Source organism: Bemisia tabaci, chromosome 4 (genome assembly GCF_918797505.1).
Source record: "Bemisia tabaci chromosome 4, PGI_BMITA_v3".
Taxonomy (NCBI): domain Eukaryota; kingdom Metazoa; phylum Arthropoda; class Insecta; order Hemiptera; family Aleyrodidae; genus Bemisia; species Bemisia tabaci.
In genome coordinates, this window is record NC_092796.1 from 46,739,692 (window position 1) to 46,765,536 (window position 25,845).

The following is a 25,845-nucleotide window of genomic DNA, read 5'->3' on the forward strand; positions in this document are numbered from 1 at the left end:
GTTTCTCAAGAGGAAGGCCCTTTGTTTCTACTTTACTTATGTTGGTGCAATAAGAATCAATTTTTGAAAGTGAGGGCTCTTTCTAATTTCTATTAACATGAAAAGTATGAATAACATCTGGGGGAATAGCTATCATTTACTGCATTATTTTACATGTGTCGTTTGCTAAGGAAGTACTTCAGAAGAATCACCCTTAGGAACTGCATTCCATTCTTAGAGTCACATGTAAATATCTCTTGTGAGGTAATGTTCACCGGTAGAAGAATGATCTTAATGAAGAGAAAGTGAATTAAAGAGAATGAAAACACACCAACTCAGAAAAAGTAAAATGTTCAAGGGACAAAAAAACTGCGCAGCAGGTAAAGAAGTTGGTTTAAGCAAAAGCTTTTTGGTGCTGAGGGACAAATATTTGGCTACATTGTAATAGACCAAGTTACGTCAGATGCGCCATGTTGAATGACAGAATTATGCGTGTTAAAGTTTCCGAGTTCAAGTGTTTTCGTTCTAACCGACTTTGAGACCATGATTTTTCATGGTTTGCCCTGAAAATTTTTCATTTTTCACATGAAACCCTCTGATATTTTCATTACTTATTGATACACGGTATATCAAACCGGAAAAAAAACTCCACGAAATCGGATGGTTGCCTCAACTCTTGATAGGCCTGAAACTGGTCAATACTGTGAAGTACTTTATTTCTTTTCTCTTTTCAGTGTTCGTTTTCTGTCAAATATTTTCGTTGATGGTACTAATTACTTCAGAGAAGTGTTATATAACCTACCAGCCCTGAAAAAGTCCAACGCCCCCTCCTTCTCCCTCAAATGATGAGGAAAGGCTTGATATTAGGGTGTGTTTCCGATCTTACAGCCCTTTTCCCTTCTTAATAAAGAAATGAGAGCGACAAAGAGTTAAAAATAGTCCTTTTACTGATCAAGTATATCATCACAATTTGACCAATGTGGCCAGAATATATTGACAAACTCTTTACAAAAATAGTCAAAACATAAATATTTACAAACTTAGGATTCATTTTTACAAAACAATACAAATATTCTGCAGGGTATGGAAACAGTGTGGAGATTAAAATTTCTTCCTTTTCAAAATATCAGGGCGCCACTGAACTGGATGAGATTCTTCAGTCTGAAACAGAAAAAATAAAGACTAGAGTTAAAAAATTGATCTCTATTCAAAAGCATCCAGGTATTTTTTTTCAAATTTTTCCTCATTATTTTAGAGAGTGTACCAACTGCATTCTGCTCTCTGATAAACATTTACAAGTATGTACCATGGACAGACTGATGAAGAGGCTACAACATTTTTCCAAGTAAGTAAGTAAGCAAAATTTCAATGGTTCGTATTTACGTAATTTAACATAACCTCAAGTTCAAATTCTACATTCGACTCTTGCTAGTGGCTGTGAGCTGTCTGCCAAAGCCAACCATCCCCCCCCTCCTTTCTTCCCCCCCCCCTCAATAAAAAAAAAATTTTTTTTTTTACTTCCCACTCTTATAATAGCAGATTTAAAAGCATAAAAAATTCAAAGATCAGGCTGACTTCAACAATGCGAAGCGTAAAGTATTCTTCTATCCAATTATTTAATGCCTTGCCTTGGGAACTAAAATCTCTTTTTCGTGAAGGCCGTGTTCAATATTTTCTAAGTAAGCTCTTGGAACATCTCCTAAGAAATGCTTTCTACAGTATCGATGAATTGCTGAATGGTATAACCCAGACCACCCTCCTGGTTGAATAGCTGACTCTGCTTCTCTTGGTACTACTGAGGTAATTCCAGCCCTCTCTCGAAGTTTGTAAACAATAGTCTGTGCTTTCGGATTGTTATCTTAGAAATTTAATACTTTTTAGTTGATTAAAAAAAAACTTTATTGTACCTGAATTGACCTATACTATAGCCTCACGGCTCCCGTGTATCAAAATGTAATAAATAAATAAAATAAATAAATAAATAACCATCAAACTATGATACGTAATAGTTTGCCAAATTATTAGTATGCCTACTTATGTCAAATTTCCTTGCATCTCTCTCTGGGCAAACCTGTTTGCTGACAATGAAGAAGAAAATGCCTGCTGAAAATTTGTAAACATATGATGCAGACTGCAAGTTGAATATTACGGACGGAATTTTGAACTTTTTTTGCCATGATTATCATGGTTTTCATACACTGTTTTAGAGGTTTTAGAGACTTTTCAGAGAAAAATGCTCTTAATCCATCTGTACCTATTGTGTGCATTGGGCGCATTGTTCTTATTAAAAGCAACTTCACCATTCTAAACAAATTGACACTTTGTGCTGAGTCACTACATGATTTTGACTATGAAACAAACTCTGTCGAACTTCTTCTAACTCAGCGCTTTTACAGACATCAGAATTAAGAAAACAGACAGTGCACTTACAGCGTTATCATCTTCTTTATAAATTTTTATTGTTTTGTCGGCTTCTGTTGTTATGAGGCGACTCCCACTCTGATCAAATGTCATCGCAAATATACCAGATTCACTGTCCATTGAGCCTGGTTGAACTGGAGCCTAAAATTAAAAAAGCATTGGCTATGAAACTCATCAAAATGACGAAAGCAAATTAGTTTGACAATATTACAATTTGTACATAGTTTGAATTTATTACAGGGAATTCTTCCGTCAAAATTCAAATAAGTGAATGAAATTAGTTATGTTTATCAAATGCTCCTAATGACTGCTCAAAAGTTTCAGGCTTTCACAGTGGTACAGAGGCTAAAAGCTTGACAGAACAAAAATCATCCTTCAAATTATTTTCTTCTAACGAAAAATATCATCCGTGAAGAAAATATTTTGTTCAAACATAATACCAGGACCATCTCCATTCAGTGTTCGAAACTCACATTGGAGTTTCAGGAGCCATGTTGCACATCAAGGTCGATTTTTAGGAGCCATTAAAGATTTTTTAGGGGCCAAATTGACTTTTTGCCTGTGTATCACAGTGCATTTAGTGACAAGTTGGATGCATATTTTAGTTACAGAACTAGTAGCTGTTACATGGGGGAAATTTCGAAAAATCACCGAACAGAAAAACTATGATTTTTTTTTTGGGGGGGGGGGGGGGGGCAATTTATAGGGGCCACGATGGCGCAGAGCCTTCATTTTTTAGGCGCCATGACCGATTTCCTGGGCGCATTTGGCGCCTGTGAGTTTTGAACACTGTCTCCATTAGTTAGGCCCTGTCTGATTTATGAACTGCGGTTGGTAACTTCAATGCTATAATCATTGGAGTCCTATGATTCCGTCACAACATTGCGAGTATAAGTAGCCTCAATGAAAGCAGAAAAATAAACCCTGGAAAAAAAAACTGCATGATCCATAATCGAGTCATTATAAGGAACATTGAAAAGTTTGTCTCTAAATGTGACTCTCTAGGGGAAAAGAAACCTTGGTGATCAGAAACTTAAAATTGAGTCATTATATACAGAGTATAGAGGAGTTTTCTGGACGAAAAATACTTAAAAAACGTGTAACAGTTTGAAGTTTGTAGGTCAGAAAAAATTTCGAAGAAAAGCTATGTGTTCAAAATTTTAAGTGGTTTAGTCAACAACACAGAAATGCCTGACATTCTAATCTGCACAAAAATGAATTTAACTACCAGCAACTCATACTACAGGATACTAAAAAGATTTTCCAATCAAAATACAATTTCTCATCCAACTCGACAAACATTGCTCCACTGAGGATACATATTGGCGATGCGAACAAGGGTCTTTCTCTTCGATAAACGATCGTTAATGCTTGAGCATGGATGATTACCTGGAGCCTCTGGAAGTTATAGCCTGTTCTCCAGTCCCAACAATGAATCGTACCATTATCGGCACCAGAAACTAGAACACCCTCTGGATTGACAGCGAGACAGTTGACAATTGCGTTGTGACCGACTAGATTCTGAACAAAATTACCATCCGGACACTTCCACTGTTTGATGTTATCAGGACTTGCACTGGCAAACATGTATCTAAAGAAAGGAGAAAAAATGTGGAAATTTTACAAGATAGCAGAAAAATAATACAAATTTTTAGAGGGTTTTTGCGCCTTCAATGAGCAACGATATAATTGGGACTCAAAAAACCCTAACTCTACATTAAAAGCAAGATTGTGAAAGAGAATTTAATGTGCCTTGCAAGGTCCTTATTATTAAGCTACAAATTCAATAGTTAGGTTTCAGGTCTTTCTTTTATCTCTAAGAAAAAATTCAACTTTTCCATTTATTACTGCATTAAATGGTGACCACGGCAATAATTATTTAACTGTAACATGAGCTTCCGGCTGGAAATACCAAGTTGAAGTCCATCTTCAGAGCTTAGAGATACTTTTTGATTACTTTGACCAAAATTGAGGTTAAAGAAAATGAGGTTAAAGAAATTGAGGTTAAAGAAATTGAGGTTGAAGGAAAATTGAGGTGAGCACTCACAGTGTGGGATGGAAAATCACGGATCTAACAGATTTCTTATGGTTGGTTAAAGTTGCTCGTGATTTTCCCGCTGCTAAGTCCCACAAACGAATTGTGCAATCATGAGATCCTGTTATAACCTGACAATGAAAAAAAAGCAAAATGCAAATTAGAATGGCATGAGACAATATGAGTCTCAACTTTCTTCAGACAGTTTTGTAAAATAAATGCAAGAAAAAAGCTGCCTTCCATCCAAATTTTATGGCACAATGAAATTTACATTTTTCCCCTATTAATTTTAAATCATGTCGACATAATATGTGACTGTTCACAGTGAGACAAACTTCAGTCCTAAAGGGGAAAAAAACCTCTAAATTGAGATATTGGCAATATTTTAGGCTTGTATGCAAGAGGTGATGATTCTAAATGATCTTTTGATAATCCTCCCTGTGCCTCTGTGAAACACTGTGAGGCCTTACTTCAGAAAAAAATAAAATTGTGTTTTCAAGTAAAATTGCTGTCACACACATAGCAATGGAATCACCTTTTGTAGACATTTTAGCAGAATTAACGCCAAAAAAGGTCCGACAAAACCAAGAAATAGTGGTTTGAAGTTTGGAGTTAAAAATACGTTATTTTGAGTAAAAACTATCAAAAATTTTAATCTGCTATGTTTGAGGCTTAAAACCAATTGATTAAAATGCAACTTCAAGCCATCAGTTCATATAAAAATGAATTAAACTACTCACGAAATATTCTATGGGGTATTGGGAAAAGTTTTTTGTCAAAAACTTAAATTCCGAATTTTCCATTGAAAAAATTGTGCATGTAAATTGTTACGCACCTGTGGTTCTGCGGCTTGAGTGATGACGCTTGCAATTGTATTGGTGTGTCCAACAAGTGTGTGTACATTAGCTTTGGTACGCATATCCCAGACCCTTGCTGTTGAGTCTCGCCCTGCTGTAATGAGAACATCTATTGTAGGGTGAAGAGCCAGAGTGTACACTGCGCTCAGATGGCCGTGATAGTGCCTTATCACCTAAAAAAAACGAAACAACACGAATTAAAGCTGTCGGAGCATTTACGTATTCACATTAAATTTGATTATTTAAACATACTCAAAGAGTTAACAAAAAATTCAGGTGCCCTTAAGCAATTACTAAGCTCGGGGCTGCTTTTCAACTAAGAACACGAGAGGGTAAACATTGTAATTGTTTTACTTTCAAGTGTTTGCAGGATCTTTTGAAGAGGTTATTAAAAATTTTTTTTTTTTTTTGCTCAACAATTTGAAAAAATGATCATACTCAACTATGAGAAAATAGCCAAAAATGAATAAATAAATGCTTCAGGAGGACAGGACATCAACATTTTTCAGGGGATGAAAATATGGCAACTTTGAATGACTTTTGTTGGCACCTACAGCCATTAAGGGGGAAAAACTATCCTCTTCTCCTTCCTCTTTTTTTCTTGAAAAATGTTCAGAAAAATAAATATGTAACAACACACTGTTTATGCTCACCTCTTACATGCATAAAAATTTAGAAAATGGGGAAGCATTAATCTAAGTTCAAAAGGAACATACCAAGTCGCATCAAGATTGAACCAAGAAAAGGAGATTCAAAGTTTTAGTCCTCCATAAGACTTAATGTCAAGGACTAACTTAAATAAATATATTCACATTCAAAATATGTGTAAATATACCCGACTTGAGTATTCAACAGGAGAAAATGTATGAAAATTTGAATTTAAAATCACTCAAAATGCAACTTGGTGCAATTCTGTTAAATCTGGTCCAATTTACATTGAAATGGTGACATTTGATAGTCACATTGCCTTATCTCATCATCTCATATAAAACAAAAAAGTTTAATTATGAAATTATGGCTTAACTATACGGCTAATATTGAATATTAGCCATTAGCAGAGACTAAAATTCATATCACACTGCAAACTCCAAACAAAATACTCTTTTGCAGAATGAATGAGTCTGTACACCTGCTCCCTCCACAAATGTCTGCCACTTGTACAGCCTACTGTCAGACAGTTTCTTTCACTTCCTCCATGGGCTAAGAATTACTTAGTGACCCTCTAAGTTTAAGAGTTGTAGTTACCTTGTTGTACTCCAAGTCCCAGCATTTGACTTGACGATCCTCACCACAACTAAATAGGTACGGATGCTTGGCGCTTACAGCCAGTCCTCTGACGCTGCTAATATGTCCTGTGAGAGATACTTTTAATCGCCCACTCGCCAACTCCCATATCTGCCAGAAAGAAACGGAACAAAATAAATTCTCAGGAAAGAAATGTTTTAAAAGCCAAAATATGAAGACTAGTTTTTAGTTTTCACTTCAATCTTGTGGACTGGTTGCTAACAGGTACATTTGTAAGAACTTAATGGGAGACTAGACAGATGCCCATTGTTCGATAGTTCAGTGGTTTGATCACCTCCATTGATGCTTACTTTGACGGGATGACCAATTAGTATCTTGAACTTACGTAAAATCGATTTTAATTTCTCAAGCATGAAGGAGGTAATATGCCCTCACTATCTAATAATTTAACCATGTGAATTACCTAAACTCACAAACTGCGCCAAACTTTCAGATCTGCTATGTTTATTTATAGCATCAGCAATGAGGTCAGAAGTGAAACAGCAAGAAAAATACTACATAAGCTTGTGAGTGTTTTCAAATTTGCCCTGATAAAATATTTATTCATGAGAAAAGGTGCAAATATTTTTCTATCACATTTGCAGTACACACCACTGGATTGAATTGCAAATGAATTCTCTAAATATTCAGAGAGAAGAATTCGCAAATTTGGAAAATTCTTTTAAAATCAGAGGTAATTTGGTGATGTCCAATACTCATGCGACATTCTTCTCTAGGACATTCAAGAGCAGGTATGTTCACTGAAACTGGAAAACCCAGCGGTTGAGGGTAATATGATTCAAAACAAATACAAATGATTTTTACTAGCCTCAATGATGAATGGATAACATTACAAAAGCCCTTTTTCGAAAACGAGAGGTAATCTAGAAAATATTGAGGGACCTTCTTTTAAAAATCAAAATTTTTGATAAATTACCTTAATAACTCGATCTGCAGAGCCAGTGGCAAACCATTCATTGCCAGGCTCAACAGCGACACTCCTGACCCAACCCAAATGACCTGAGATGACTCGGTACAATTTCCAAGGAGGATGCCACTTGGGTTTAGGCATGGCCGGCGGCTGTTTCGGAACAAGGGCTTGATTTTGAGCTACCGGCACAACTGCCATTTCTCCTTCATGATTTGATTGTAAATCGTCATCTGCAATGATATTATAAAGACAAACATGTAACAAGGGTGAAACTTGGCAGTTTAAATCTCACATGAATCCATTCGAGTTGATGAATCAAGAAGCTAAAAGTTTTTGAATGACTTATCATAATTAGGGGTCGGGGAACTTCCAAGACAATCGCCCCTTGCCACAATCAAGCACTTAATCTTTACAAATTATTTGAAATTACTAAAGTCTAAATTATTGTAATGATTTCACATTCCCTCAAAATGTTTGCAAGAAATTTCTTATTTTTCCAAAACAACTCTGCATACATTTTCCGAGTTTCTCAGGAAAAGACAATCTTCATTTAATACTTCCTTGAATTGCTAGCTGTACCTCATGTTTGCTGCAGTTCACAGATTGCTATGGGTGCAGATTATTTAAAAGCTAATAATCTGTGGGTCTTTTGTGGCCAGTGTACAATTAAAAAGCTTAAGACAAGCAAATTAAATGTCAAGCATTCATTGTACCATATAATATTCACCATTGACTTTAACTTTTTCTTTTGGAAAAAAGTCAACACTTGATGGAGAAATTTCACCCAGTTTAACTATTTATATTTTGTTATGATAAAAATAATAATAATACAAAAATTAACTGAGACTCAAGGGCAGAAGTAGTCAAATTTGCTGTTTTGCTTCACATGTTATGCGGGTAGGTACCAAAGAAAAATCTCACCCATAGGACACCCTGTCTTATGGGTTAAATTTTTCTTCGATTAAGATTTACTTCGACCAAAATTTTTGCGGAAGGTCTATCTTTCATGCAAGCACAAGATTAAATTGATGTAAATGTGAACTTGAATTAACCAAACAAGTTTGGCGCCTACAGTTCAAAAAACATAGTTTTAAAAGCAATTATTGAAGATTTTATGCTACTGTCGAATATAAATATAATATTTGCGATTAATTCTTTTTATAGTAGACAGCATTTTTCATTGAAAGCTCGAAACACGTTTTTTCTTCACACCCTGAACAAAGTTGCTCTCCTAAAAAAGTTTCAACACTTAAAGATCTCTTTTTTTGTGGATCGTCACTCCTAAAAGAAAAAAGGAAAATTACTTGGAGTGGTGAAAAAAGACTTACCTCGCTCAGATTCCTGCAGCTCTAACTGTTTGGCACTCTGCAACATTTTTTGGGCTTTATTCTTCTCAACAATTTCTCGTACAGCGCCATAACAGTCTCGTGTTTTTATTTTCTTTTTGATGCTTTCACTGAAAACCAAGAAAGTTAACGTAAAAACTAGGATACTTTGAAAAATAAACATATTTGTAAAACCATTGTTAAATCAGAAGTGGAAATACTTACAGGCCTCGTCAATAAAAACAAAAGTAATAGTAGGCTGAAAAGATGTAATCGTCAAGAATATTGCACTTTGAAGCTGTAAATTTATTAAAATCAAACAAAGAACTCACTTTTTTCTTTAGGGACAAAAGTGAAAAAGACTTGAAAGTTGGTAACCACACATTTTTTTGGTCAATTTGATCTGCCCTACTAGGAGCCTTTATCTTATACAGCACCAGGAAATCTCTTTGCAACAACCTCCTGTAACTAAACATTTTCATTTTCGTTTCCATCATTAGTTTTAAAAGAGAATAATAATCGTTTTTTCCAGACATAAAAGGAGTTCAAATTGCTTTTGGAACACCATCAAGCCAATCAAGGCCATCATTTATTAATATTATAGGGGTCAATATTAATCAGACAAATTTCAAATCTAAGGTAATTTGCTTTTTTAAAATTATACAAAATAAGGCAGAGTTTTTGAAATGTTCAATTTTCTGCTGCTCTCAAGGCTTCACAATTTTCTAAGAAAAAATAAATAAACAAATAAATATAAGAAAATATATAGTGTAATTCACAACTATTACTTACGCTAGCTCATCTATAGGGGGAAGGTTACTTTGATTGGAAACGAACATATCATGTGTCCTCTTCAAGGAGCGAAAAACTAAGGTATGGACCGAGTGTTTTTGAACTTCCTGCAACAGAAATAAAGTCAGTTAGTCTAATTTTTTAGAGCAAAGATACAATAGCTGTAAAATCTAAAAAAAATCTTGAAACAGAGGCAAACTTCAAAATATATTTAAGACTTAGTATTTATAACTGTTAATAGATATTACATAAAAGTTTGTCACAGGTTCATTCTCTAGATGTAAATGCTACATATATTAGCAATGAGTATGGATCTTATCCAATTTAAGCTCCTATCCTGATCATGGCATCAGACCTATTAACTAGCAACAGTCCTTCATGACAGTTACAGATTAAGTATGTTGAGAGTTTAATCACGATTCTGTGATATGCGAAAAAATTCCAAGTTAACTTGAGCTAGCCTCCCTATTTCAAGAGTCTTCCGAGATAGTAGCCTCTCCATTTTTACATGGGACCAGCCAGTCATATGGTCAAGAAGTTTTTGCAGCCCTGCATGATTAACTGACTGCAACTGCTTATAAAGGTTTCTTAGACTACTTCGAATGCTACGTATGGATGATCCTGCACTTTTATTTAAAGTCCTCTCCCCCTCAGTTCCTACAGCAAAACCAGCCTAAGGCAACCATTATTTCAGACTATCATTCTCAGGTCATAAATCACGGAATCAAACCTGAGACCTCCTAGATATAGAGCATGAGGTACACCCACCACACCATAAGAGGCCCGAAATTGAATAAGGCCCTGGCGGTAACAGCAAAAACGCTTTAAAATTTGTTGGAAAAAAGCATCCAATGTTGTGCTGAGCCAATGCAATAATGAACAATATCAACGCTTAATGTATGCCAGCAGGCCGATTACTGAAATTTAAACCAGCCCGATAAGACATCGAATTGCAATATATTGCATGGTTGAGATAGGGCTATGTCTTGTCGTGTCAGGCTGACATAGTTTCAATAATCGGGCCGCAGGGATACCCAACTGCTTGACTTTTATTGTGAGTAGATTCAAAAATGACAGAAGCTACTTCGAATTGGTAAAACTGTTGGAAAATGAGGATAACTCATTACTACCAGCTGAACACTAAGTCAATTCATTGTATGCTGTGAAGAATTTACAAAATTGAATAAAAGTTGAATAATCAAACGAAACGGAATGGAAATATTCATAAGCACAAACCTCTGTCATTGTGGCGTCCTGCGTCTAAAGTTAAAAAATTAAAACTTAAAAATTATTTATTCGTTTCTCGGAGTCGGCTTGATGCATCAACAGAATTTTTAGGTTAGGTCAAAACGAAAACAAACGGCGACGGGGAAAAAGTTGTCTCTGATTGGCTACCTACCGGGAATTTGTATCAGTACGCGATTGGTGGAAATCTCGTTGACTGAAAGGCGGGAAAAATTGAAATTCTATGAAATATTTCACTAATTTTCACAAGGTCCTGAAAACACGAAGCTGAGTTAGTGCTGACTATTAACAATTCATTTCAGAAGAGGTCACACAACTCGCATTCTACAGGAAAATGCCTCATGAATTTTCACTGCCTTCGCAGATTTCCCGCCGCGCGTTTCAGCCAATCAGATGTGACCTTTTCATTATTTTTTGAAATACGTACTTTTTTTCCTGTATTCTGTCAAAATTTCTGATTTATTCGAAGAAATATTTGTTATTTCATTTCACGTCTGGAGTGGGGACATTTACCTTCACATTGCAATTGTACGTATTCATAAGTGGCAATACATACACCTGATGTATTGCAAAATATAAAAACAAAGCTTGTGTGTCTGAGTGATATCATGAAAGAGTCTCTTTCATGATGATGTTCAATGGGTACAGGAATTGAGCAGAAAGTAAAGAAAAAACCCTTTTGTCACCATGGATTATAATTATATTATCTTGTGTTTCAATGAGGCGTTTTTTCAAGACTGCCTCTAGAGATTTTTCGCTTCTGAGTGAGTAGGTAATCAAATTCTCAATCATAAGGCTGTAAACAATTTTGATGTGTTCTGTAATTGAACATTTTCAAAATTATCCTGTCCAGAATTATTTCTGCATTCGTCATCCAACCTTCCGGTTTTTTTGATATCCCTACAACCTAAAAAAGGGAGGGAAACTTTCAAACAGACATTGAAATTGAACTGGGTAGATTGTGCTCCTTAACAACATGAAAAAAGATGTATTTTTATGAGCTTGTTTGCTTGAATGAAGCTTCAAAATCGTATCACTACAACTGGAGCAAATTTTCCTCTAGAAAAGTTAGGAGAAAACTTTTTATACCACTAGCTTTGATCAAAACTTCACTCCCAAGCTTAAGAAGTTACAGAATGGCATTATGTGCTGAATGTGTTTTTTATTGAAGTGTTTTTTATTGCATATCTACTCCAAGAATTTAAGTGATGATTATGAAAGACGCTCTTATACAAAATAAGCTGACACCTGGACTTGGATACAGAAAACTTTTTTAATTACATATTTCTTTCAATGAAAATAGGTGTAGTTTCAAATTGATTCCAACTATCTACATTATTGAAATTACATCACTCACTCTCTTCAAGTTTCCCTGACCGGCAGAAGTTTAGCTGAATACTTTTTTTTGGATCAACTAGCGGAATACCTAGCTGTTTTTTATTTTTTTTACCACTACTCTATTAGTTTTCTTTTGGCAGATATGGTAAAATCATGACCCTTTCTTATTCTTAATTTATACATAGTAATTATGTGTTATGCAAGTAATTATCAAAGATGGATTGAAGAGCTCTTTATAGCATAATTTTCATTTATTTAATAATGTTCCATGAATGATGAGCTCAAAATCATTGCTCCTCTGATGTAAGTGCGCAATTACATTTCATGTGGAAATGAAGATACGCCCTTTACTCGAAAGAGTAACGAAATGAGCTCATTAGCATAGATGTTTGTATCATTCGAATATTCTGGATTACTTTGATTATTGAAGGGAACTTTTGCTTTAACAGCTAAAATTTTAATTCAAGTCAATTTCTAATTTAAGTCATTTCCTTGACCCCAAGAGTCATTTTCCTCAGCAGAGAGAAAAATTGACCGGCAAAAGTGTTTTAGTACTTTAGTAACTTCAATTTTCTTCTTAGCGTGAACTTTTGAGTTAAAAGTATTGAAGCCAGGGAGATAGCTACTTCAGAGAGTAATTGAAAAACGTATGTAATATTGCTTACTGAATTATCTAGATTTTATTTTAAGTCTAAAATATAAATTCTTGAAAATAGGCATCATTAGTGGTTAATCGAAACCAGCGAAACACTTAAAAAAATATCAAAACTGAATTATCTAAATTTTATTTTTGGTCTAAAGTACATAATGTTTGAAGTATACTCTTCGATATCTGTTCAACAAATTCTTCCGGCACAGCTGGCTCGATACTTTTTATGTGGTGAAGAACACTTTCCATGCACTGAAACAAAAATGTAATTGAGAAATATTAAATCTCATCTTTACAGATTTCTTCTTTGTTCTTCTTAATAATGGAGGCTGTAATCTCTCACTAGTAATATTTATTCATTTTTTGAGATGAACTATGGACTCTAGGTGCAAAGAATTAAGGTGAAGAGATGCTCGGGGCTAAAACTTTTCATGAGACTTGGTCCAAAACTTTCACCATTACCTCGAAAGAAAAACAATTTTTTTTTTTTTTTCCTGAGCAACTAGGAACAGGACTGTTACTCCACTCAAAAGAGTTTTTTGGAAACATATGGAACTAGAAAAATATCTTCTTTGGATTCACAGATTGTGCCCCCTAAGGCTATTTAAAACTTGAATACCCTATACAGACATACACATACAGGCGTGAAAAAAAAGCTAACTGTGCATTTGTATAAGAATAAAAAATTACTATTTCGATTAAATTGCAGTAAATGTACCTGATGGTTTAGAGGGTTGGAGAAAGATGCGTTGTTTTGCATGTTAAGCAGCATGAATTTGAGTTGCTCCGATAGCGCAAAGCATATATCAACGGTCAAGTCACAATAGAGCTCTACATTCAGTTCAAAAGGGGTGATTTCACCGTCTTCACTTTTCTCCACCGTCAAACACCTGAAATTATTCATCAAAGCAGTTGCTTACACATTTGGAAATAGCATCGGTATAAAATTAACATATTGATGGCTTAAGTCAAAAAATGCATACCTCCATTGCAGCATTTAAAATTTTCTAATTTGTTATCTTTATTTTTGAGAGTAAGAACGTCTTTGAAATGTTCCATGAATATTTTTTAATGTGAAAAAAATTTAACCGAAATTTCGAAGATGAACTATCGCTTAGTTCTCCTTCAAAAAACATAGAATATGAGCAAAAATTGCAAGATTGCAATTGAGAATACACATTTTCAGACCTAAGCCATCATTATTGATGGTGGGATTACAATATATCTTGGTTTATCGCATTGGCATGGCATATTTCATGTCCCAATTTTTCGGGATGATTTTGACCTTATTGAGAATATTGTCTGAAAATTGAGTAATATACTCTTAAAAGTAAGAAGATGGGAGCAATTTTGAAGTATGAGACACATATTCAATCCAAAATCCTAAGTACAAACCTTAGCATGGAGGCCTGATGCTGCGATTCCTTCAAAAAGGGTGATAAAATGAAACCGACAAATGGAAGACCAGCTGAACCCCAGAACCATGACTGGAGCCCTTGTTGTGTCTCAATATCCTGATGTGATGGGTCAGGCAAAAACGTTGGATGAGAATGATACCAACCAACGATCTCTTGCCCCATTGCATAGATTCTCTCACTACAATCCGATTGAGATACTGAAAAATCCAAGAATCTAACATTATAAAAGAGTACAAAAAGTATTTGTTTCTCCCCTTACAGTATATATTTCTGGGATAATGACAGAGAACGTATCAAAGACTTTTAATGCAGTTGTATTTATTATAATCAAAGATCTCTGTAGGGCTTCAAGAAAATTTTTCAAGAAGGTATACTTTCAAGAAAAAGTAAACAGTTTGAATGGCCTTAAAAAAGTCTTGAAAATTGAAAGTTCCCTGTTACTACACTTCACACCTCAACTGCATAAATTGCTGTCTCTGACTCAATTGCACTGTTTTGGTATTTCTTACTTACATTTTATCTGTTCATGGGAAAGCTGTTCCATGAATCTTCAAGAAATATCTAGTGATTTTTTTTTACCCGCAAGAGAATGGACTCAAAAATTTTCAGACTAATTCATGAGACAATTTTCTCATGAAGAAATAAATGTTCATTGAAAAATTAAAACAGTGCAGAGAAGATACATTCCTTCAAGTGGGTGACGAAGAAAAATGAAAAAGCAATTGCATGATGGATGGACCAAGTTCCTGTACGCTTAAGAAATCTCCTTTTTTCAAATAAAAAGAAGGCAAAACTTCTGCACAGTAGTAAATTGAATGACTGGGTTATGAAAGGCTAAACATTTGAAAGTGAAGGTAAGGTTCAAAAACATTTATTCACCAGGACACATGTCACAGTGGACATTGGAGCTACTGTCGGTCTTGCAGGCTGAAGCACTGACGATAAATAGTGTTGATGAGTTTGCATCATAGCGCCCTCCAAGCAGACCAATGACCTCTCTCTCTTTACTTGAGTGTGAGTGAATATCAATCAGAAGCAATGACTCAAGACTCATTTTGACATTGATCGGCACCTACAGTAAAGAAAAATAAAAATTATGTAAAAAAATCGAATCCTTGCTAAAAAAGTTTTTTGCACTTTCAGACTGCGACAGAAAATTGTATGCCATCAGTTTTGCATTGAAAGTAAATGCATGAATCAAGATGGAAGATCTTCTGTTGCAGTTGGAAAGTGTGAAAACTTATTTGGTGTGAATTTTTGCAATCAATCCAGTATAGTTTAATGGACCACTGTGTTAGAAAAGCATGGACTGAATCAAGCCTTGTAATACAAGTTTTCTCATCAAAATTGCACCTATAACATAGTAAAATTTTTCAATGTTTGTCTATAAGTGAAAAAATCCACCTATTCGGTTGAGCCAATTTCTATTTGCCCGGATTTTAACGGATTTCTTATCCTGTCTAATGGTCCCATGGTAATAATGGTTAATTCTCTTGAAAAAAGAGATACTTTGTTCAAATGAATAAATAAACATACTGATCAGAATTATACATTTTTAAATTCCTTCCCTTTTGATTGGATTTTTTTTTTCAATGAACAGTTGGCATGTAGTAGGGCATTTTAAGAAATTTCTCTTAATTCTGAAAATCAGTTATTCGGTATGGATAGAAACTTGTCCTTTCTTCAGAAACTTATCCTCGTGTTTCCAAGATAACTTGCTGCTGGTGAATGTTCTTTGGTGCTTTACGCGGGAGATGGAATTTTTTTAAAATAAAGGGAATTATTTTGGGTGGGTTGGATCAACATAATTTTGAAAGAGAAACTGCTTAACCCTAGCAGTGAATTAAAATTCTCCCTCTCTGTGTAGTTTTGCACTTCAACCACCTGAATAAAACCTGAGGAAACTTACAGCATGAGTTTCTGCATATTGTTTGCAGGAGATAAGTTCGACGATCGATTTGTCGGTACTTTCCACTTCCGGCAGATTTCCACTTCCAAAACAGGAAATGACAGTTTCGTTGGAGTTCATGTGCTGTATTGTGCATCCACCTTCATCGATAACCTCAAATTTTGGTAGTGGCTCCAGCTGTATTATGGAAATATACAAAACAAGTTTAAGTATTTTTCAAAGGCTAAACTGCATGGGAGAGTCGACGGTCCATTGATGTGCTGGAGCTGGATGTGACTGGATCCGGACAGTTTTTCTCATATCTTCCAGCGTATCATATTTCGATGGTGAAACTACCACACCAAATACCTCAGTTTGCAACGTAAACTGACTCAGACTTTCTATCTTTGTCCATTTTTAAAATGGAAAACTACTCAACGTCAGTTCTCAGAAACTTCCATGATTTTTCTTCTCTCGGCAAAAAAAAACTCTGTGAAAACTTCAAGGAATGATATTGATGTTATTCTCCTTCAAAAAATAAAATAAAATGAAAGAAGAAATTTTTAAAAACCGCAAACAAGATATGAGGTCTGGTACTTTCACAGTCAATTTGTTTAAGGACTAGACTTGTAGCTGATGGCTCCATCGATTGTAGCCGGTCAATCACGCGTACACTTGTTGTTTCTATCTCATAATTTGTAGCCTATATGGACTAAATTTTGCGATTTGGAACTAAAATTTCTGGCTCAGTTTAGAAACAACGTATGTACCATTAAATTTCCTGGATGCATAGGTGTTTTTATCGGTGAGTCAGAAATTGTAGTTTCTAAATGCAAAATTTAGTCCATATAAGCATGGGCTTCCCAACTCTCTTGGTCTTTTTCAATCAAGACCTATGTCTGGCACATATGCAATTCTCGTCCTTCTGGTATCTTGGTTCCTTGCTTCAGTATTTTCTTTTCGTCCCTTGCTCTCCCACTTGAATAATTACTTATCTCTCCTCTAGGTATTAAGGCATTCAAAACCTCAAAAATGACAGCGGGCTGATAATTGATTCCAAAATTTTGTTTTTCCATCTTTGGATTTTGCTTAACGCCTCCACCCTTTAAAATTTCGAAAAAAAAAGGAAAAACATGAATGATTACCATAGTGGAGTAAGAAGATATTCTACTGCAATTTCTTGATGTTTTCCTTCGGATAGGTGAGAGTGCACTGTCTGATTTACCCCTGGGTGATGAAAGTGGGTCATCTGACTCGTCTGGCTCTATTTTAACATTAATCAAATCTCTCCGTTGGTTGTAGTGACATTGCCCTGAAAAATGGAAAGTATTTCTACATGAAATAACATTTTTGGACACCCTAATGCAGGGGAAATAGTTATGAATTCATGAAGTTAGTGAGATTAACACTTATATAATAGACCTCTCAATTTTACCATTATGACAGAGACATGTTGCATCTTTCAGTTGTAGGTGTGGTGTGGCACATTACTTTATCTTCTATCAGAAAAAAAGTCACTTTTCTTAGCTGAATTAGACTCAAATCTAAAGAAGTGAAAAAATACAAAAAATTTGTTCTTACTGCATTGTTTTAGTGAGACTGGCTACTGACTGACTTTTTCTGAATAATCCTTTGATTATAAAGAGCTTTTTCTTGAGCGCTTGAACAGAAAACTTAAAATTCTCACAACTATAGTTTCATTAAGCAGCTTTTAACAGCATACATTTTAGAAAAACCGCTCCTCAAGGTGGTAGTCAAAAATCTCAATTTTTAGATTTTTAGTAATGAGATCTCTCATACAATAGACAGTAACATTCATGATTATTTGAAACCTTTGACATCTTACCACATCCAAAGTTGATGTATCCACACTGCTCCAAATAAGTGTGAACACGGCTGATTAAATTTACATCGCCTTTCAGTCCAGCTCGAATTGCCGATTTGTACACGTAATTTGGTTTATTTGCCAACCACGCCTTGTATATGTGGTTTCGGATCTGAAAAAAGAGAGAGAGGAAGAAAGAATAGAAAGAGACAATATTTTCGTCTACTAAAAACAAAAAAGTTATTTTAGAAGGGAGAGCAATTTCAGTGTTTTGTACTTTTATTCCTTACCTTCTAAAAGCAGAAGGCATTTGTAAGAAGTTTAGTTCAGGATTAATCACAGCAATACTGCTTAAAGCAATCGCCAGCGTAGAATGTTAAAACAGTGAAGTTATTGCATGTAAGAAAGTTTCAATGTAATCAGTAATTTTCGATCTTATTTCACAAGCAACTTGATCGTGCTGAAAATTTTTTCAATAATCAACTCTGATGCTCAAAAAAGTATTAGAATTGAGGCTGAAATTGAGACATTCATTTAATCATGATTCATTTAAACTGTGAACTACAAGACAACGTATCTAGTTTGTGCTGTTTGAAAATCTCCAGTCCCATTTTATTTTTTTGAAGGAGAACAAATCTATGTCATTCCTTCAATTTTTAATTATTTTTTTTCAGCACAGAGAGGAAAAATCACTAAGGTTTTCACAAATTGATATTGATCAGTTTCCCATTTAAAAATAAAGTACGACAGGTAGTCTGCAATGTTACAAACTGAGATACATGATCTTGTTGTTTCACTGTCAAAGTACCTTGATCCAATGACAAAAAAAGATCATTCATTTGCAAAAATGTTCATAGTCACATCGAATACACCATTTCTATCGATGAAAGGATTACCTTCAAATATCTGCTCATTAGAATCGGGTCATTTTTCTCAAAAAACTCTGGATGGAACTTCTTCTCATCTTCCGTTACATGTCCCTCTTCGCTTAGTTTCCTTTCACAGCTTGGCGGAGGCAATTCATGAATGGCGCAAATTTTCTCTCGAAGGTTGTTCATCCTGACCTGGATTGGTGACGATAGTTTCGAGTCGATAGAAGTTTTTTTAATGTCCGGAGCATTGCTTGCATTGGTTATACTATCATTTTCTTCAAATTCCACTTTCACGATAGGCTTTACCTCGGAATCTGAAGTATCCTCAATATCTATATCGACATCACTGTTATCTGAGGGCGATTCATTTTTAATCTTTACCTGTCAACATAAATTTCGAAAATTCAGTTGGTGTTTTAAAATACTTAATACCTACTTTTGCACTTCTAAAACAAAGTATTTTAATTAAAATATTTACTGCTTGGCCAGTCATAATGACCACTTTTTTATTAATCACATCAGGCTAAAACGGTCAAATCATCAGCGATTGGTGCATTACCCTGCTGTGCTTTCTGCAGGTTCTCTACTGACTAATTGCATGAGTTATCAAGAGGAATTGCTGGTGTCACGGCAATTAGAGATAAGTGTGGTTTAAAGCATTCACATTTTGCTGTTTTTTGGGGCGTTTTTCTGGCCCAACAGGAACAATAACATGGAAGTATATTGACAAAGAGCATGTTAAGGTGATCCTAGAAGCTATTATCCCTTACATTCTGCTGTTTTTTGATAACCTGGAACTTGATGGCAAATGCTTTATGGGCAATTCCTGTATGGCTACCTACACAACGAACCACTAAAGGTTCTTGCTAATTAGTGCTTCCTTGCACGAAAGGCTCTGGAGAGATAGGAAAAATTTGAAATACTTTTTCTGACTTTTAAGGGATAGAAAAATTACAGCAAACGTGGAGTCCTATCTATTTTTCAGATTTAATTATATCACACAGACTAATAGTGATCACTTACTTTAGCAAAATAAAAAAATAAGATAAGATTTTAAATTACGATTATTAATTGGCGAAGAGCCATTAAACATTTAAATCTATTATCTCGAAAAGGGGCCATGTCCAATTTTTTAATGTGAGACTGAATGTTTTATGCATGTTGTATGTGATTGTAATGAGTAAAGTCAGAGCAAAACTAGATATCTTAATGAATACTGATGCTGAAGAGAGGGTAGATATTAGAATGGAGATACATGGCCGCCTCTTTTCAAAATTATTCGCAGATTTTTATGTTAAATGCTAAAAATCTTGGTGTAAATAAAATAATTTCTCAATTGCTCAGAATTCTTTCCTGCATAAAAATATATTACGCACACCTGTATTACAACAACTTAACATATCCTCCACTTTGTAAAAAGATGATACCCTGATGGATGTCTGGTCTCCAAAAACGTTGACGAAAAATTGAAGAATGTGTAGCTCCAATTTAATGTTGCAAATCTCTGATCATGTTTCATTTTCTTAAGGCAAACGAACTGGTGGTATTTCTTAAAATTTTCGGCGGATTTTCTTCACTTGTGAAAACTTATTCACAAAAAATTCAAGGAGATATTTTGGTTGGTTTTACGTTTTAACATTAAAACACAAGCAGTGATTTTGAAACGTTGCAATTGAAATACATATTTTTCAAATTTAGTCATCGATTTTATCTAGAAACAATTGGACGGATTCATGTACACAGGTAAGAGGATAACTTACCACTTCCTCTCCACTGGGTAAGATGACTTTATTTTTATTGTGGCCTGATTCAGCTATTTTGATATGAAACTGAGAAACTTCTTCTTTGGGCTTGATAAAAATTATGTTTGGTGATTTCTGACGAGTTTTCCGCCGCTGATGTTTACGAACAGGAATCGATTTATTCCTCTTTAGTGTTGTCCGACAACGCTTTCTTTGAGGTTTGTTTTTGACACTGGAACCAAATTCCCTGTAATTTAAAAAAATTAACATACTCTGTAAAAAAATAATTGAGAAGTGTCTCAGATTAAATAGTTATGCGAATTTTCTTTAAAAATAGAGACCTAAGTGATTTTGAGCAAAACTCTTCAAGGGTGAGGACTCAATATTTTAGTTGAACACATTACATGCCATAATGTTTTGAGTTCAGAGATATAAATCTCTCGGTGTGCCCCAGCTAGTACCAATTCCAGTGAATCTGCTCGAGCTGTACATTCTCCCCTTTTGTCTTGCATTGATTCATTAGAATTCACATTTTGGACCCTAATTAAAAATGTTTGGCCTTGATTTCCTTACAAATTAGTGTGTACCTTGCACTATTCTACCATCCTGATATTAAAAAGTATCCATAACTTTTGCACACCCTGTGTGAGGCTTTCAGTTCAAGAAGTTTTGCAAAAATATGTGTTGAAAACTTAAAAATGGTCTTCATGTAGGGATGATGCAACACAATTTTTTCGCAGAATATAAGATCGAAAATGCTTACAAATCAATCCTTAAATTCGGTGAACCATTTCTGCTTTCAGAATCACTTGAAGATGTTGAGTTAAATCTTTGGCGCTGTCCACAGCGATTGGAGACGGATGGAATTGTTGGTTGTCCTGTGCTAACGGCAGTAATGACCTGTAAGCAAATGCAATAAGATAATTTGCGAGGAAAATTGAGCTACTAATATGTAGGACGAATTGAAACAGCAACAGCCTAACTACATCAGATGTTGCCTAATTTTCTTTCAAGTTTTATTTTTTCGATGGAGAAGTGATCAGTATTCTGACTAAAAATTTTGTAAGTGTATTCTGGGCCAGGGGAAATGTACAAAAAATTTCAAAAAGTTATTTGGTAGAAAAAATAAAAATAGAGAGATAATTGGATTACATTTTGCAATAAGGAATTGACTGAAAATTTCACCGATTCCACCAATCGAGAAAGTTTCATGCAGAAATTGCATTATATTCTCGTAAAAATAGAATGTTTTTACTTGGTCAATATTGAAACCTTTGAATGAGGTTACATTCCTTTGCCTAAGAAACGATGATTTTTTACGGTATGTAAGAAAAGGGACCTTGGTGAACGGCGGTATACTTTTTAGAGTGTAATTTTTATCATCTTAGTCAATAAATTAAAATCTGGATTTTCAACAAAGAACGCTTTTCCTATAACAGAGAATTAGGTTGGAGGTTTTTTTAAATAATTCTTAATCCAATCAACTGTATAAAGTTGAATTTTAATCTGAAAATTTTACAAAGCTAGCACAGGGCCGACAAAAACTGTAAATTGCTCTTCCTCAAAACCCTCTAACAATTTTTCCTATGCTAAACAAACCATCATGGCTTTGATTTCATCTGACATTTCAGCATATTTTATGCACTTGATAGTTTTCAAAACTTTCTTCTAGGCAGTTGTTTCAATACCTCAATTTTGACATCATCGGCACTGTAGTCAGTAAGAACGTACTGTGTTGTCTAACAAGCATTTAAATAAGATCTGCCACATTTGACTGATTTTAGTAACTCTTGTACATAAGAAGATTAGTTGCTGACCAACGGAGAAATACAAGATATGAATAAATTAAGAGAGAATAATACCTCTTCCATGGATGCTGGAATCTGCATTTCATTTATAATCTCAGTTTCACCGAGCTCTGTAAAGTCGATGTAACTTGAGGTGGGATTCATCACTGCCGCTGTGTTATGACCGGTGTTTTGCTCCATGCTCAAGACGTAAGCTTTTATCTGACTCGATGTTTTTGATCCAATGTATTGAGAAAGACGTATCCAACTACGGCCAAATAATTCCTAGACAAAGTGTCATTGGCAATGAGCGTTAAGAGTAAGAAGGGACTATTGAATAGATAATTAATTACTACATGAACATGGATGATATGAAGGAGCCTAGGAGGGCAAATTCAACCTTTTACCTGAATGAATCACCCAAAGAGAGATAAAATACATAAAGAACCAGAATAAAAATGGGGAAGGGGGAGGGAGGTTCACTTTGTCGGCTGCCCTAATTTGGTTTTGTTCTCACTTTTTTTAGGTCCGATCTATTGTTGAACAAAGGATCAGACCTCAAAAAAGTGCGTTTGAGCTGAGAAAAAAAGGTTTGGAATTTTAATCATCCATGAGACTCAATGTTAAGGACAAAGAGATTGTTCCATCTGCCATTGCAACTGGACCCGGAATGAAACCTCCTCATCTATTCAGGTACTGAAAGAGACACCCAAAAATGGTTGAATTTTTTTCAAATTTCCTCCTGAAGGGGAAGGGGGGTTCATACAAAACACTGCTTTTGCTTATACCTTTTGAACAGTTTAAGATATCAATTTGAATTTTTAACATGAAAAGTTGTGGAAGAGCTACTTTTTCGGTATAAAATGTCGTACAGTTTAGTCAATTTTTGACCAATTTGTGGCCTGTCAAAAATTTTCCAGGAGTCCAAAAATCAGATTTTTGTGGTTTACAGCAGCCCGGATCGTACGCACATGAACAAAAAACTGTCCAACTTAAAGTCCTCTCTCAGACAGTTAAGATGAGGCCAAGATCATCTTGGGGAAACGATTTGTCTCGGAGTTATGATTTTTCAAAGCTGGCGCAGCGGTGTCCACTTCCACAGGGCAGCTCTCCAGAGTGAGAAAGTCCACTCGCATCCCCCCCCCCTCCCATCATGCTATGCGACATAAATTAAGGGAGACTACCTTCAATGATTATTTTAACAAATAAATGCACAAAATTAAAAAAAACCTTAAGGCAGTAAAATTGCAATAATGATCCTGCTTATTACCTTCATCTCTGCAATTTTCCTGTTTTAAAAATATGTACACAAAATAAAACAACAAGAACCCCCAGACAAACTGATTGTTAGTTAAAATTAAAATGTTAAAACTTCACTTACTTCCACATGAGTGAAGTTTTTAAAATAGTAGTTTTTTCAAAAGTATATGCTTGAACATATATCAGTATGGCAGATATTAGAAGAGAAATGGATAGGTCAGACAATAAGTGGATTACATTTTGCAATAAGGAACCACTATCTCTGGCTCTCCCATAAAACCACATATCTGCCTGGGGAAACCCATGGCATGTATGTTGTTTCTAAAATGGGCCAGAAATAGTGGCTCCTTATTGCAAAATGTAATCCAAGTATGATCACACAAAAATATCTTAGACGGAAAATAAAGAGTTACGGAGTCAATAATCCATTCGGACTGAGTTTCTATTGGCTGCAAAATGTAAAACTACTCAGAATTCAGATCACAAGTAAAAATCATGTATCTTACCAATCCTTTCTCTAGGAGGTATTTCTCCTTGCTTGACCAGGCATTGTTGTTAGCTATGCTTAGGGAGTCCAAAAATTTACTCTGCGGACTGGTTGAGAAACATGAGAAGGAACCTTTATCCTCCGGGTCAGAACCCAAAGTTTTGGACCAAAATGCATTTAAATTTGACTCTAGAAACCAGTGGCCACCAGGCGGTGAGTTGTTGTGGAGTAACTCTACTGAATCATAATTTGCATGTCTGAAAATGAAAAAAGAGAAAGAAAAATTATATATTAAAACTTAGGCATCATGAAATACAGACAAAAAAAGAAGTGGCAGTGAGTAATACATATTTTTGGATAGATAGCACTTTAAGGATTTAAAATATCGACGGCGAAACTACCAGACCACGTATCTCGTTTGCGGTGTTTAAAAATCTCCACTCACGTTTTATTTTTTTGAAGGAGATCAAATCAATATCATTCCTTACAATTTTCACAGATTTTTCTCCGCACAAAGAGGAAAAATCACGCAAGTTTTCACGAATTGACGTTGAGTAGTTTTCTATTTAAAAAATAAAGTATGACAGCAAGTCTGCGACGTCGCAAACCGAGATACGTGGTTTGGTAGTTTCACCATCGATATGTATTCATCGTTATGAAATAGTGTAAACTACTGTACCTTAATGTCCGAGAAAACCTCAAAGAACAAATGTTATATTATAGGATCAGTAACATCCTAAGTAAGGCTTCAGAGTAAACATTTCCGCAAGAAAGGGCGTAAGCTGCTATGCACCCTCTCTGCAGAAAATATCTCAATTATTCCATAATGTCAAGTTTCAACTGTAGCAAACAGAGATATTTGATTCCCAAGAGTTTGAAATACTGGTAAATAATCCGAGGCAATTTAAATAAAAAATGAGAATATAAAAAGGCACTTTTTCGCAGAGTGACTGTCGTTGATGATCAACTTAGTTATCTGAGACAGATAGGCAGGGGGGAGCAACAGGACAAATACTGGTTGGTTGATCAGTATTCAGGGTAATTTGGGGCGGTTTTCCTTTTTTATTTGACAAAAAATTAACTAATATGGGCTAGTTCAGGCACTCGACTGCTGATATTCCCAATTAATTTTTCACTCCCAGTTTGCACCGGTTAATTGTGAATGTGGATTTAATTTTGTGATTTTTTGTGCGACAAAAGCACTGATTCTCCTAAAATAAGAGAGGGAAGGATAATATCAGAAAAAAGGCTTCATTATGATGTAATGAATGTGAAAGAAAGGTGTGATGTCTGGAGAGAAAAGCTCATAATAAACACTCACAAAGAACTGTCAGCTTTCAGGAACAGGTTCTCAAAGTTGAAATCACTTAAAACTTCGTCATAATCATCCATTTTTCAGTTAAGAAATACATGATACACGCACATGCCACTAAAACTAACTTTTGCTGTAGAAGCCAAGTCAGCACGAATATCGTTTCCAAACTTGAGTTGTAGTTTACCGATTAACCTCAAAAATGACACTTGCCACTATGTTTGCGTGCGTAAGTGCCAAATCAGCATGTGAAACGCCTTCAAAAAAGTGAATATGTAAAGTAACACGCATAACATTTTTGTATTATAAATTGTTGCTTAGCGAATTGAAGGCGAATAAAAAAACGCTGTATGCACAGCTGTAGCAACATTCTTTTGTAAACTGGAAATACTGGAATC

General features: G+C 35.1%; 2 protein-coding genes across 2 annotated transcripts; both read right to left on the reverse strand.

Moving 5' to 3' along the window:
* Positions 1 to 908: 908 nt before the first annotated feature.
* Positions 909 to 11,009, reverse strand: Tango4 (transport and golgi organization 4). Its single transcript, XM_019048500.2, has 10 exons — positions 10,861 to 11,009; positions 9,625 to 9,731; positions 8,836 to 8,963; positions 7,514 to 7,737; positions 6,538 to 6,687; positions 5,271 to 5,465; positions 4,448 to 4,566; positions 3,790 to 3,991; positions 2,410 to 2,541; positions 909 to 1,140 (listed from the first exon to the last, which is right to left on the reverse strand). The coding sequence occupies exons 1-10, from the start codon at positions 10,867 to 10,869 to the stop codon at positions 1,081 to 1,083; spliced, it is 1,326 nt and encodes a 441-aa protein (XP_018904045.1). The 5' UTR covers positions 10,870 to 11,009; the 3' UTR covers positions 909 to 1,080.
* A 1,855-nt stretch (positions 11,010 to 12,864) lies between these two features.
* Positions 12,865 to 25,671, reverse strand: LOC109035027 (histone H2A deubiquitinase MYSM1). The gene is made up of 13 exons (XM_019048488.2): positions 25,457 to 25,671; positions 24,155 to 24,392; positions 22,464 to 22,673; positions 21,365 to 21,501; positions 20,620 to 20,848; positions 18,884 to 19,240; positions 18,009 to 18,159; positions 17,308 to 17,474; positions 16,184 to 16,360; positions 15,154 to 15,346; positions 14,252 to 14,471; positions 13,575 to 13,746; positions 12,865 to 13,108 (listed from the first exon to the last, which is right to left on the reverse strand). The coding sequence occupies exons 1-13, from the start codon at positions 25,525 to 25,527 to the stop codon at positions 12,992 to 12,994; spliced, it is 2,439 nt and encodes an 812-aa protein (XP_018904033.2). The 5' UTR covers positions 25,528 to 25,671; the 3' UTR covers positions 12,865 to 12,991.
* Positions 25,672 to 25,845: the final 174 nt, after the last annotated feature.

What these genes read in the sequence shown, in the direction of transcription:
- LOC109035027 (XM_019048488.2), bottom strand. Translation starts at nt 25,527, where the DNA reads ATGGATGATTATGACGAAGTTTTAAGTGATTTCAACTTTGAGAACCTG. An exon ending in TATCTTCTTACTCCACTATG is followed by an intron (nt 16,361 to 17,307) that starts GTAATCATTCAT and finishes TCCATAATACAG; the next exon opens with CTGGAGCCACTACCAAAATT. An exon ending in CCAACCCTCTAAACCATCAG is followed by an intron (nt 13,109 to 13,574) that starts GTACATTTACTG and finishes TTTTTGTTTCAG; the next exon opens with TGCATGGAAAGTGTTCTTCA.
- Tango4 (XM_019048500.2), bottom strand. An exon ending in CTGCAGATCGAGTTATTAAG is followed by an intron (nt 6,688 to 7,513) that starts GTAATTTATCAA and finishes TCTTTCTGGCAG; the next exon opens with ATATGGGAGTTGGCGAGTGG. An exon ending in GGGACTTGGAGTACAACAAG is followed by an intron (nt 5,466 to 6,537) that starts GTAACTACAACT and finishes CGTTTTTTTTAG; the next exon opens with GTGATAAGGCACTATCACGG.